General features: G+C 42.2%; 1 protein-coding gene across 3 annotated transcripts in view; it reads left to right on the top strand.

Annotated features, from left to right (window-relative positions):
* LOC147624070 (U1 small nuclear ribonucleoprotein A-like) overlaps positions 1-13,337 on the top strand; it is a 61,771-nt gene extending 48,434 nt beyond the window's left edge. The window contains exons 2-12 of one of the 3 annotated variants that reach the window (XR_015269252.1): positions 4,789-4,851; positions 6,323-6,407; positions 6,490-6,564; positions 6,841-6,892; positions 7,145-7,196; positions 11,527-11,642; positions 11,836-11,905; positions 12,450-12,532; positions 12,729-12,777; positions 12,857-12,973; positions 13,097-13,337. Coding sequence is in view for 2 of the 3 variants with exons in the window: in XM_086820730.1 (XP_086676856.1) it covers positions 4,789-4,851; positions 6,323-6,407; positions 6,490-6,564; positions 6,841-6,892; positions 7,145-7,196; positions 11,527-11,642; positions 11,836-11,905; positions 12,450-12,532; positions 12,729-12,777; positions 12,857-12,868 (657 nt within the window). In the remaining variant the exon portion in view is untranslated. Of the gene's footprint in view, positions 1-4,788; positions 4,852-6,322; positions 6,408-6,489; positions 6,565-6,840; positions 6,893-7,144; positions 7,197-11,526; positions 11,643-11,835; positions 11,906-12,449; positions 12,533-12,728; positions 12,778-12,856 lie in introns of all 3 variants that reach the window. The other 2 variants (XM_086820730.1, XM_086820731.1) reach the window with 2 other exon arrangements.
* The last annotated feature ends 968 nt before the right edge of the window (positions 13,338-14,305 follow it).

Here is a 14,305-nt window from a genome sequence, read left to right as displayed (position 1 = left end):
GAAAAAGCATCTTTCTGCGTACTTGATTTTTGTAAAGGATGCAAAAGATGATGAGTCTAAATCTAATTTGTCTATGTTAGATAAAGACAGGACACGTGAGTTCCAAGATTGTTTTTCCGAGTCATTGCCTGGAGAACTTCCTTCAGAAAGGCCACAAGATCATGCTATTGATCTAATTCCGGGGAGGAGTACACCAAATAGACCGCCGTACCGCATTAGTGCAGCCCAACAAGAAGAGATTATGAGTCAGGTACATGAGTTGTTGAATAAAGGGTTGATCTAGCCTAGCTCGTCACCCTCTTGCTCACCTATACTCTTTAGTGCAAAAGAAAGATGGTTCTTGGCGCATGTGTATTGATTACAGGGCGTTAAATAAGAATACCATCAAGAATCGATTCCCTATTCCGAGGATGGGTGACATATTGGACCACTTACAGGGCTCAACAGTCTTTAGTCGGATAGACTTGAAAAGCGGGTATCATCAGATACGCATTAGACCCGAGGATGTGCACAGGACAGCATTTCGGACCACTTTTGGGCTATATGAGTTCTTAGTTATGTCCTTTGGTTTGACAAATGCTCTTGCCACATTTAACAGGATGATGGACAAGATTTTCCGGCCTCATAGAGCGTTTGTGGACACATTCTTTGATGATATGATTGTGCATTCACACACAGAGGAGGAGCTTAGGAAGCAGTTGGCCATTGTGTTTGAAGAACTCTGGAAGCATAGGCTGGTCATTAATGGCAAGAAGAGTGAGTTCTTGTTGGAAGAGATACAATTCTTGGGGCATACTGTGTCTAAGCATGGAGTCCGTATGGATCCTTCGAAAGTGGAAGCGATTCTCAATTGGCCAGATTTGAGGACCGTGCATGATGTACGCAGCTTTTTGGGATTGTGTTCCTATTACAGGCGGTACATACGGTATTTTGCTGAGATTGCTTCGCCCCTTCATGCCTTAACAAAGAAGGCAACTCCGTTTAGATGGGCTGATCAGGAAATTACAGCCTTTAAAAAGCTTAAAGAAAAGCTTACTTCGGATCCCGTATTGGTATTACCGGATCTCCGAAAGGCTTTTGTTGTCTAGTGTGATGCATGTGGAAACAGCATTGGGGCAGTTCTCATGCAGGAAGGACATGTGATAGTCTATGAGAGTCGTATATTGCAGAATGCCGAGAAGCATTTGCAGGTTTATGAGAAAGAGATGTTGGCTGTAATTCATGATCTTTCTACATGGAAACACTATTTGCTTAGGGCTGATTTCACTGTGCAGACATATCATCAGACCTTGCGTTATTTCCTCACGCAAACTAAACTTTCTGAGAAGCATATGCGATGGGCAAACTTTTTGTCTATGTTCCACTTCCAGATTGTGCATGTGGAAGGCAAAAAGAATGTTGTGGCAAATGCTTTGTCACGCAAGCCATGGGTCTCAGCAGTTTCACTTGCTTATCATCTTGAGCTTGATGAGATGAAAGAGCAGTATGCCCATGATGAGGATTTTGGAAGGCTCTATGATCAGATGTCGGAGGGTCAGCGGCATGATCGTTATACTCTTAGGGATGGTTTTTTGTTGATGCATGGTAGATTGTGTGTTACCAAGCAATTACGACTCAAGGTTATGATTGAAAGTCATGCTCCACCGTATGCAGGTCATAGAGGTATTGACGCCATGGTAAAAGCAGTTGAGACTTTTTTTTCCCCTTTTTTGGCCGACCTTGAGAAGAGATGTTGATGCTTTTGTTAGGCAATGCATCGTATGTCAGAAGGTGAAGTTTGACCGTCAAAAGACACGAGTGTTACTTCAGCCTTTACCTATTCCAGATAGACCATGGGAGAGCATTGCCATGGATTTTATATTTGATCTTCCACGGACACAAATGGGGAATGATGGCATTTGGACTATCATATGGAGGTTCAGTAAGCAGGCTCATTTCATTCCCGTGCGTAAGATGATCAAAGTTGATCATATGGTGAAGTTGTTCATGGCGAACATCTTCAAGTATCATGGCTTGCCTTCGTCCAGTGACCGTGATCCACGGATGACGAGTTTATTCTGGAGAGGGTTGTTTGACAACATGGGTACAACTCTCAAGTTTTCATCTTCGTTTCATCCACAAACAGATGGTCAATCGGAAGAGGCTAATTCTACAGTGTTAAATCTTCTTAAGTGTTATGTGTCAGAGCACGAGCAACAATGGGAAAAGTATCTTCCTTTGGTGGAGTTTGCTTATAACAACACCGTCCATACCTCGACGGGCAAGGTGCCTTTTGAGATTGTGGAAGGAGGGAAGAAGGTACCAACTATTTTTCACACAAAGGATAAGATCTTTGAGGCTGATCGGTATGTGGAGAACATGGATGAAGCTTATCGGAGAGTTAAGTTGGCACTCTAGAAAACTCAGCAAAAGCAAAAGAAAGCAGTAGACCGTCACAGACGTGCATTAGAGTTTGCATTGGGTGATTGGGTTCTATTGCGATTCGAAAAAGCTAGGCTCAAGAAAATGAAGCGTAAGGAGCGCTTATTCCCTAAGTTGAGCATGCGCTATTATGGACCTTTTCAGGTATTGGAAAAGATTGGTGAGGTGGTCTATCGCTTGAAGCTACCAGATCACTGGAGGATTCACAATGCATTTCATGTGAATCTACTTAGACCTTTCCATGGGGATGTGCCTGAGGATGTATCAGATGAGGCTCAGCCGGAAGTTGAGGAACTTGATGAGGTTCTTATTCGAGAGCAAATACTGGCACATAAGGGAAGAAAGGTACGAGGTAAAGTTTCCCGACGCTATCTTGTGAAGTTCAAGAACTATTCACCGATGGATGCGAAGTGGATGGAGGAAGGTGACTTAGCATATTCACCTTAGGTTTTGCAGCTTTATCTCGATGCCTTTGAGTTGGAGCCGACTCCACGAGTCTGGAGCACTGCCTGATGCTCAAGAGGGGGTAGCACCTCCACTGCCTTGATACGGACAGGCTCAGATGACATCTAGAGGTCGCTTGGTGTTGTTTTTGTCTCACCCGAAGGTACTGATGGCTGATAGTACATCTGTTTATGGGACTTCTCTGATATATGTGTACTAGTCACATTGGATGTTGTGGTTGTGTATGGTTCACAGTGGTATACAACTTGGACTACTACTACACCATTGGTTTGCAGTGAATGTTGTTACATATGCATGGCTTAGAGAGATTGGGACGCTGATCTTGCCATATTGTACTTTTCACTTTGGGTATTTTGCTATATCACCAGATTGCAATTGAGGACGCTTGCCATTTTTCAAGAGGGGGGTAGGTATGTCATGACCCTGTGAAAGTGGAACAGCATAAGTGTGAGCATGGTGGTTGGTGAGCAAGATAAATTTTTAAAGATGCATACTTGGGTGTTCGGACAAAAGTAAAATGTTTGGACAACCCCAAGTGTGAAGGGGGGACCAAGGTATTAAATTTCATAAGGTTTCTCAACCTTGGGTGGCCCTTAGTTTTTAAAAACTTTAAGGGAGGGCCACTAGGATAATATTGGAGGGGGCTACTCTACTTTTAGAGTACACGCCTCCCTCTCCATTTTCTCTCTCTTGCTTTTTGGAGAAAAGAGACTAGTCGGCTGACTGTGTGGGGAGAACACGTATGGTCTGGTTGCGTGGAGAGGAAGCTGGAGCGGGATGCCGGAAGGAGAACTGTGCGGTACAGGTGCTGCAGGCGGGTACTGTACGGACAGATCAGTCCAGTTGCTGCAGGCTTTCTGACGCAGGTGGCTGCAGGTCATTTGACGCAGACAGGTACAGGCTGGTACGCTTGCTGCAGGCTTTCTGATGCAGGCGGTTGCAGGTCTGCTGACGCAGACAGGTATAGGCGGGTACAGTTCAGTCCTGTATAGTTGGTACAGGCGGCGCATCACAAGGACTGCTGCAAGTGCATACGGGTATAGACACGTTCAGTCCGGTTGCTGCTGACTGGTTGACGTAGGCAGCTGTAGCTACAGTTCTGAGGCGGTTGCAGGGAGAATAGTACAGACAAGTACACACGTGTGCTGCAAGTACAAACCTGTACGGACAGGTGCACACGTGTGCTGCAGTCGCTGACACGGGGGGTTGCAAGTACAGACTAGTACGGTCAATCCATCTGGTGCAGAACTGTGCATAACAGTTGGTAAACTCTGAACATATCTTTCTCTCTTTCTTTCCACTAGCTTATGTCTGCTACAGAGTTGTTTTTTCTAGCCCTTTGTGAGAGGAGGGGTATGGCAGTTTGAGGGGTGGAAACAAAGTTGGACAATGGATTTGTACTTGGGCTAAGTTTGAAGCCATGAACATGGAACAGCCAGATGCGTGCTCAAGGCTGCCCTGTTGTATTGTCTTGGTTGAGTAGAGGAGACTACAGTGTGTTGCTTTTGTGGGACACAGATCTGTATGTGAATCCTCTATGCTAAGAGGTCTTGAGGGCTGCCAGATTGGACATGCGGGTTTACTTTCCTTGACTGGCTTTGTTGTACTCAGTTAAACTTTCCATTGAATTTGAATAAAGAAATACCGAAAGGCGCGCTAGGCTTTGGGGCCAACAGGTGTCGTTTTCCTTTTTGTTCTGGAGCATTCTAGCTCCTGTTCATTTGTTATTTGTCTGGACTACAATTGGATAGGTGACTGCTAGTCTACCGCACTTTGGTTTCTACCAGAGGCCGGTTTCATTTACCGCTTGAGCTATTACCTCATTGGCTTCTTCTCTGTTTCGTAGGCCACCTTAGATGATATCAGTAATTTAACTTGGGTGTGTTCATATTTGTCTTGCAGATAGTGGCCTTCGCTGTATTCACTGATCAAGCAGCAGCTTTGGCAGCAAAGGAAGCTCTTAATGTAAGCTTGCGAGACCTCCATCCCAGCAGCATGTTTTGATATGCCTCTAAAGTATGAATAATGCTTGGATATAGATTAGAAACAAGTATTGTTTTGAATGTATATGGCTCTTTCTGTGATGAGGCTCGTTTTTGCAATGATTGCTTTTTGTACATTCAAATGGGTGCTTGTATGAGCATTTTAGTGAATGAATGCTGCATGTGGATATTTTTTGTTGCCCAATACACAATGCTTACATGATGCCAGATGCATTGATGCTAATCAAGTGATTGAGCATGTCCCATTGTAGTGCAGCTTATTTGGCCATTTTCTATTCTGAGGACATCTTAGAGTTGAACCTAGCAAACATGAGTGCCTAGAACCTTTGTTGGATCATCATAGGAAGGATAAGTCATTGGAACAAGAAATCATGCTATTTTTTGGATTAAAAATCTCATCTTGATACATTAACAGACTGCAGGGGTTTACTTTGGAATGAGCCAAGCTTAAGGAGATTGTTGATTGGCATGTTCCTTTGAACGCATGGGAGCTCCAACATTGCATATTGGCATTTCGTCAGGATGCTTTCATAGGGTTGATTGAGGATAACACATGTGGACAAGTTTTTAGATATTGCAGCCCCTCTTTTTAAGTTGGGAAGAAGTGTCTGAAGATTTTCTTCAAGATTTTTGTTCCTTTACATAGGTGAACGTGAGGGTGGAGTTACCAAATAGTTGGACCATGCATAATTGTTTGCATGTGTTTTTCATCTGGAAGCACCTTAGACCTCCACCAAACAGCCCGGTCTGGCGGACAATGAAGGAGTCGTGTGTGTAAGCAGATTGTTTTGCATAGGTTCAAGCATGGGTAAAGGAAATGGGCTAACAATATCTGTCTTGGCATGCTGACCATAGTTGCATTCCGAACCCGCACTCATCCGATGTGTACCTTCAGTACTTTCCGTAACACTCCATACATACCGTACCTGGTACGGATAAGGTCTTTACCAAATATGAGTTTCAATGTACAACACTTATTTGGCCCGTTTTTTAATTATTTTAGTCAGTGGTCATTGCTCCGTTGTTAATAGATTAGTTTTCATTTTAGTATTACACGCACTCACTCATCACTCACTCATCACTCACTCACTCACTCATCACTCACTCACTCACTCTCATTCACTTAGAGAGAGAGAGAGAGAGAGAGAGAGAGAGAGAGAGAGAGACGTGAACGTACTTAAAGTACTTATCTTGATGCGCACTTTACGTACTCGTACTGCACCGTACCTAAAGTACTCAACCACTATGATGCTGACTGCAAATGCGGAAGGGGTAGTGCTAAATTGACATGTGTTGCAAACCGAAGAGTCCACATTGTTTAATGATTCAATGCAGTGTTCGAAGGTGTCAACTCCTTTGCATTTGGAAACCAGCCAATGCATCCAAATGCTTCAGCTATGTCTGTAAATAATCTTTTTTTTTTTTGAAAACAGGGCCACAAGCTTGACCCCGAGCTTGGTTCAACTCTGCACATTGAGCTTGCAAGAGCAAACTCTAGAGGGAAGAGACCCCATTCAGGTACTACAAGATAGTGTGTTGTTATCCAGATTATCCATAGTCCAATGAATTGTATTGACAGTTGAAGTTGTGATATTTGCAGATGAGAGGGGCCCAAGTGTTATGGAGAAGAAATTCAGAGGCCCTATGGGAGTCCCTAGTGTATATCCTGATGCAGGTGTGAACTTATGTATTTGTTTCTGAAGCTTACAGTAATGGTGTTGGATGAATGGCTGCCTTCTATGACGCAGTAAAAGTTCTTACAATTTGCTTCCATGTTACATGGTATCTGCTTTCAATCTTGTACTAACAGATCACTCTTTTTATGGAACTCTTGTATGGAAGAGTTTGCTTGACCATTCATCTTTGCACTTTGTGTGAACTGCTTAATGTTGAATGCACATGCTTCACGCAAGCACACTCACAGAAGTTAACCACACTGTTCACATGCCAGGAATGGTGCACTCCGTTTACAACGACCTGCATGGGTATCCACCTTCACAAAGGTCAAAACACACACTTCTTCGCCATCACGTTTTAATACTTAGATACTCAAAGCAAAGGCTCTCATACATACATGGATAACGTGGTATAATTGTGAAATTTAAAAGATGGCATGCTTTGCATTTTGGTGGGTTTTTTTAAAGATGGTAAGCAGGACATAGAGCTTTTGCTTCATGCAATAGATCTTTTTTAGAAGGAATGGTTTTGTACTCTGTATTTTCACAAAATTGGGGTGTGGATGTTTCAAAAACCAGTGCTCTGGTAGGAGGGTACGTGATGCAGGACGGAGTATCAGGCCTTATGATGGTAAGTTGAATATTATGTAATTGGTGCTAAGCCTACTACTTGCTTTTGCAAGGCAATGTGCTAGTAATTTTTGTAGTCACCTCCCCCTTCTAAGTTAACATTTATTGCATCCTGTCTAGTTGGATAGTTGAATTTTAAATTACATGTTGGTATGGTGGATATCTATAGATTTCGCATTAGGCTGTTATGATGTGCTCGTGATGCAGCAAAGACTAGTGTAAGGTGTCTCGATTGCACAGTAATCTTGTTAGATTTGATAACTAAGCTATGAAGATTGATCAAAACATCCTCAAGGTGGATCAAAGATTGTACAAGACATCATGAATATGAGGGACAAAAATTGGTATATGCAGAAAATTGATATGAGATTAACACAAGAAGATACTAATTGTAATTAGACATGAACCAAACTTACATAATCACTTGATCACGACTTGTACCTTATTTAGAGACTCCTCTACCCTATTTTTAGTTGCCTGAGTTGCATGAACAACATGCACCAACCATTTGTAGGCTTTACACACCAACCACTGACCATAGTCTATCAACCACATATTAATTTGGACTAAGGAGTTGGGATTACATTTATCCAACAATCCCTCCTTAAGACCAACTTCTTACAAAACATGAATCAAGTCTAACAAACTTCCTTGACACAATGAGTAAGAGTCCCCCCTGAACAACAACATAGGGTAGTGTACTCTCCTCTACAACTCGTCAAGTTAGAATAACATAAGTCTTGACTCAACCACATACATGACATAATCTAAAAAGCATACTCCTCATCTACATCTTTTATACTGAGACTAGAACAAATATTTGTTTCTTCTTGTTGGTTGACTTCTTCAATCACATGTGCCTTTGCTTGCTTTTGATCTTTTTGGTAGCACTTTGAGGATGGATGATTCGTCTTTCCACAATACTCACAAGGATGTTTAGAGAAACAATCCTTCGTAAGATGATTTGTACGACCACAAATAGTACACTTCTTCTTTGCCGATGTCGTAGTAACAGTATATGCATAAGGATCTATCACATCCTTTGTAATCTTCTTGTCTTCTTCCTGCAAAGAATTTATGATACTTTCCAAAGAAGGGACTGGCTCCTTCTCTTTAAGTACCGTCACAATTTGTCTAAAGCTTGAAGGTAAGCTTTTGAGCAGGATAGCAATAGCATCTTCTTCAGGAACATGAGATTTAACATAAACCAACTGTGTCATTAAGCTCTTCAACATGTTAATCAAAGCTGCTAAATTTTCATTACTCTCCATGGTTAGATCAAAGAGTTGCATCTTCAAATTGATCTTGGAATGCTTTGCCTTTGCACCAAAAGTACGTTCTAATAATTCCCAAGCTTCCATAGCTGACTCAACATCATCAATATAATGAATAAAATCATCTTCTAAAGCAGTAATGATAATACCAAGTGCTTGCTCATCTTTTGCTTGAAGTGCAGCCGTTGTAGCTCTTGTAACTGCAGCAGAAATACCAGCTTCATCTTCAGTAAATGGCTTGACCATACTCCACAGATTTTTCTTCATGAGGTAGCCCTTCACCTTGATTTGCCAGGTATGGAACCCGGTTCCGTTGAATTTGTCGGGGAACTTTGAACCCATGATGAAGAAATATGATCCTTGATGTTGAAAAATTGCTCACATAGATGATTTAGACCCAAATAATAAGAATATCATCAATAAAGATCAAAATAATCATCACCATGTTGAGGGAGCAGAAAAACCAAAAAATAGGCGTCTGCAAAAACAGCCCGTACAGCAGCATGCGTGGACGAAATTCTTCAAGATTTGATATGCTGAACCCTCATATGATGGACTAACACCACCTAAAAGGAATTAGGTCAATTCCTCAAGACACACCCGATTTTGCCCAATTAGCAGGTCGCTTGCAGATTTCATGGCGATGACAAATTCGCGTAGAAGAGAGCGATGCCGGCTGTGAGTCGCGTTTTGGTGAGAGCGTGGGAGCTAGGCAACATGGCTATGTGATTGGATTGAAGTATGATGGCTTAGAATGATTGCATGAAGCCAATCTTTGGCATGCTGTCCAAACAGAGAAAAACTGGCTATGGTGGGATTAAGGTTTTTTGCTAATAATCTAATTCTAAATTGATCATGCTCTGATACCAAATGTTAGATTTGATAACTAAGCTATGAAGATTGATCAAAACATCCTCAAGGTGGATCAAAGATTGTACAAGACATCATGAATATGAGGGATAAAAATTGGTATATGCAGAAAATTGATATGAGATTAACACAAGAAGACACTAATTGTAATTAGACATGAACCAAACTTACATAATCACTTGATCACGACTTGTACCTTATTTAGAGACTCCTCTACCCTATTTTTAGTTGCATGAGTTGCATGAACAACATGCACCAACCATTTGTAGGCTTTACACACCAACCACTGACCACTAGCCTATCAACCACATATTAATTTGGACTAAGGAGTTGGGATTACATTTATCCAACAAATCCTAGGTACACAAAGATCTCAAGTACACAAATCCAACCGAGCTCCATGTCCAAGTAAACAAAGCAATACAGTTATGGTTTAGACCTCAGCACACTCGCATTTATTGTCCTGGTATCAAAGGAAAACTAGCTGCATTAAGGTGGTTGGTGCATTGGAATATGTTTCTGCAGTTTTAGCGGACTTGCAGAAATCTTGTGCAAATTATGGCCAGCTGGTTTATAGTAATTCTTTCTATTCAAAGAAGTGCAATTGCCCATCTAGCTGCTATGTGTGCGTGTGCATGTTCTCTTTATTGCTAGCCTTCATCATGGACTAAGTCTTCCCTTTACTTTTGGAGAAGTGTGAGAAACCGAGTTCGATGGTTTATCTGTCTACTACGGTGACATTTCTTTATGCATGAACCTGCACCTAGTCTTGGGTGCTGATGACATGAATGGGTATGTCATAGTACAAAGTATGTGCTATGCATGTTGGAGTTGATGATTTGAAACTTTGTGAATAGGCTCTCATGGAGTCCAGATTTTTGTTAAGTTTGGGAAGTAACCTGAAATTTGCATTGGTATATATGGTGTGCAACAAAGTCAACCATCTTACACCAAGGAGTGCATGTCAAAATTCTTGCTCCAAAGAAATGGATGCAATATCTATATGGTGCAAGTTTTGGTTGATACTCAAGCATCAATTTCTTCAGAAGATGTCTAGATGGTATGAGCTGCTATAAGACCTGAGAATGACTCCATTAGCTGAATGGCTAATAAGTTGAGCCAAGTTTTATAAAAATTCACGTGTAAAGGGTAGATCTAAGCCTTAGCCTCCATTGCGAGGTTTGGAGGCCAGTTGTGAAGAGGGGTTGTAGATGAGGCTTGATAATGGATGCTAAACTTGTTGAAGTTAGCCAATGGGCAGGTAGCCCTGCGGTGTGGGCTTGTGACTTGAGGAGGGGAGGTCCTGAGTTCAAATCCTTGCAGGCCCCTGTTGGTATTGTGGTTGCTTTGTGGCCACAAGTTGTAACGCCTTCAGGTGGGAAGACCAAGCCGCCTTCGGGTGGGTATGGAATTGTGACTGCAGAAGGATCTACTCAAGGAATAAAAAAACTTGTCGATTAAGAACTTGAAACACTATCGAAATATTCTAGGACTACTTAGGATGCAGAAGGAACATGGCTTTTTGTGGAGATTAGTTGATTGGTTGAAAAAAATGCCTTAATTCCTTTCAACAAGAAAAAATGTAAATTGATTCTAGCTAGCTCAACTATTTGTAGAGAAGTTTTTTGGTCCCGGGTGCCCATTTAGACCCCACAATAAACCCACCTACCATATACATTCATCATGGGGATATTGGTGCATACAAGCATGTAGTCTATTTGGCAGTGTGCAAAACCTTCTGAAACTGTTTGCAAACCATTTGGACTTAATAGGCCACCACCAGGTGTTCATATTTGGGTGTCGTGGCTACCTATCGTAATGGGGGCCTTACATACATGAGCTGGGAGCATTGACATCCAACAATTAGAATGATTTACATATTTGGGAGCCTTACGTTTTGAATGTTGAACTCCAAACTGATGGTGGCATCTATTGCTTATAGGTTGCATTATTGAGACAATGTGGTAGTCTAATTTTTATCTTGCATGCCACAATATGCAAACCATAGCTGCATGACCACCTCTCTCACCCTCTTCCAATTGTCCTAGTTTTTGGACAATGCCATGATTTTACACACATCTCTTCTAACTTATTGCTGCATATTAATATATATTGGGCTAGTATAGTAGCTGATATGATTTTGTTGGCGTTTGACTAAGCATAAAATGGGGGCTATCTTTGATTTAGGGTTCATCAATGCCACCGCCCCCCGCCCGTGGAAGCAATGCACCTTGCTCAACTCTCTTTGTTGCCAACCTTGGGTCGGGTTGCACAGAAGCTGAACTTACACAGGTCCTTTCAAGGTACTCCTGTCCAGCTAGGTGCTGTTGTGAAACACTGTCTTTTAGATCAATGTAATTACATGTGGCAAGATAATACTTTGAGGTTAAGAGAAGTTGTGAAGGGATGAGCCTTGCTATCAGATAGTGTGTGATAACAAGCTTTTTGGTGTCTGCTTGAACCTTGTGATTAATACATGCCCTTGGTGGCCTTCAGCTTTCCAGGATTCCGAAAGGTTAAGATGCAAAGTAGAGGCGGCTTGCCTGTTGCTTTTGTGGAGTTTCAGGTGAGAGGAAGTTTTAACTTTTTGACCTTTTTCTAAGCTTGCAGGTGATCGACAGGAAGGTAGACACAGGCACACACGTACTTTTAGACGCAGGCAGGCATGTTCCACAATTATGTGGTCAGGCACTGCGTGCGCGCGCACATGCACACACACATGCATGCAGGTAAGCACCCATGCAGGCGTAGGTGCATTTTGTGTGTTGCTTAATTGCATGCACACACCATGCACATACATTGGAGTGCAGCAGCACACATCCACATTGGACTACCACATTGTCTCAATAATGCAACCTATTGCAAGTGCAGGAACATTCCAGGCATGCAGTTGCAGGCATAGAAATGCATGCACAAATGCACGGATTGTACATGCACATGCACAAGAGTATGAGAGTGTTGGCTCTGCCTCATTTTCCCTGTCACTTAAACCTGTAAAATGACATGGTGTTGATCATGGCACTCCGATGGCTTCTCAGTAGAGAGATTTCTGAAGTTTGTTTTTCTTGCTTTGACTTCTCAATGTTGGTTTCAATTGTGACTGGTCGTAGGATGCAGGATGTTCAACCCAAGCTCTGAACCAGTTGCAGAACATCATGCTTCCGTCTTCAGTGCAAGGGGGCATACGGTTGGAGTATCCATACAAAGTGCTTTCAAGTTCTTGAAATTTCTCAATGATTCAGTGAAAGTGCTGTAGGTCTGAAGGTCTCGTGTCATTGATCTGATCTTAAATGGTTTACACCCTCTCATTATACGAGCTGTGTGAAAGCTAAGCAAGGGAGCCAAGATGGTTTATAGATCTCATTATATTCTCCTTGACACGAGAGCAGATATGCCAAATCAAAGATGGGGCAACCTGGAAGAGAGAGACTGCAGCAGGTATAAGCTGTTGGTCGATTCAAAAGTTTTTCTGGCTATGATGGATTATCATGACATTTCAACTGTGTTTTTGATGTAGGCTTTTGGATAACTGCATATGGTGAGGTTGTGCTATTATAGATCATCCCGAGTCTGTGCCCTGTACACATGAACGTACAATGAGGCTTTAGAGGCAGTGCCTGTTCGGGACTTAATGGTGAGAATGCTCCTATATTTCATTGGAAGTTATTTGGTTGGTTGACGCGTTTGTAGAGGCAAAACCATTGGGATGTGAAGATGGCCTTTGATGCAATATCTGCTGGACTTTGATGCATTATAGTGGGTGGATGATGAGATGTACTGCTGCTGCGGACGAATGGTTTTATGGCTTTGCTCTTTACTTGGAATATTGTCTGATTAGGAGAGCAAGATCAGTCTTAAATTACTGACTGATCCTGCTTGGTCAATGGAGCCCACTTGGTTTGAAGAAGTGTTTTGTTGGATGCGTGCTGCATATTTGGACGGAGAGGGTCAGTCATGCATTGAGGATCCACTTAATTTAAAAGCTGCCATTTTGGGTTCATTTCTGCAGTTATGGCTCTTGTATTCATGGAAACTATTGGGTCCAAGCTGAGTGTACACCACAAGCTTACATGTGTGTGTGTGGTGTGATTTAATATGGTCATTGAGCCGGCATAATGTGGGTGCATCAAGAAGTAGATTGGTATTATCAAACTTTGAGTTGGGTTTAAAGATCACGTAAAGATCATATGGCATAATGATGCTACATGCACTTGTGGAAGATTGTGAGTTTAAGGTGTTAATCTGATTACTTAAGTGTACAGAGAGAGGAGCACGCTGGACATTGAATTGGGTCCCAAAACCCATCTAAGGGCCCCCGCTTTGTAGTGTATTTTCTTGATTAATGGATATGAAATGAATTGAGTGTGGGATCAGAATAATCATGCAACTGTGGACTGACCGTAGGCCGAATGGTGTGTTCACTGATTTCGGGGCTAGACGGGAGGTGGGACTGCTCACCGAGCGGTGTTTGTACACCGGCTGGGTTGGCTGATATTTCCCAAGTCTGTCATGAGCAATCTCAACATGAGGATTCCAATCAAGAGCTAGTACTTCAACTGGATAAAACTGTGATCAAAAGCCAATACTTCAACAGAAGGTGCTTAGAGGTTCTGCCGAGAATTTTGTTTACAAATTCTTGTGGTAAGGCAAGGACAAAAAGTTGGCCACTGAAGTGGAAACAAAGTGGTCTCCCAAATCTCAGGCCAGACAATTCCTTGGGTGTGACTTCACTGAAATTTCTCAATGTATGGCACTCATAGGATCCCATACATGCAGCAATTGGATGGGTTGTAGCAGCACAAGTGACACAGTAGTTAACGGGCTGTGTAGCCAGCATTGGATAGATGACACACATGTTAGGTGGATAAAATTACACAGCCCAACAGCCATGCATCCACGTGTATGCAAGGGCAACACTACTTAGAGAGTTATTACAAAGGTGGTTTTCAAGCTTCTCAGTTAGTCG

The sequence above is a fragment of the Cibotium barometz genome, chromosome 26 (assembly GCF_041138505.1).
Source record: "Cibotium barometz isolate CiBa-2024 chromosome 26, ASM4113850v1, whole genome shotgun sequence".
Classification (NCBI taxonomy): domain Eukaryota; kingdom Viridiplantae; phylum Streptophyta; class Polypodiopsida; order Cyatheales; family Cibotiaceae; genus Cibotium; species Cibotium barometz.
Note: the sequence above shows the minus strand (reverse complement) of the source record. Positions and strands in the feature narration are given on the sequence as shown.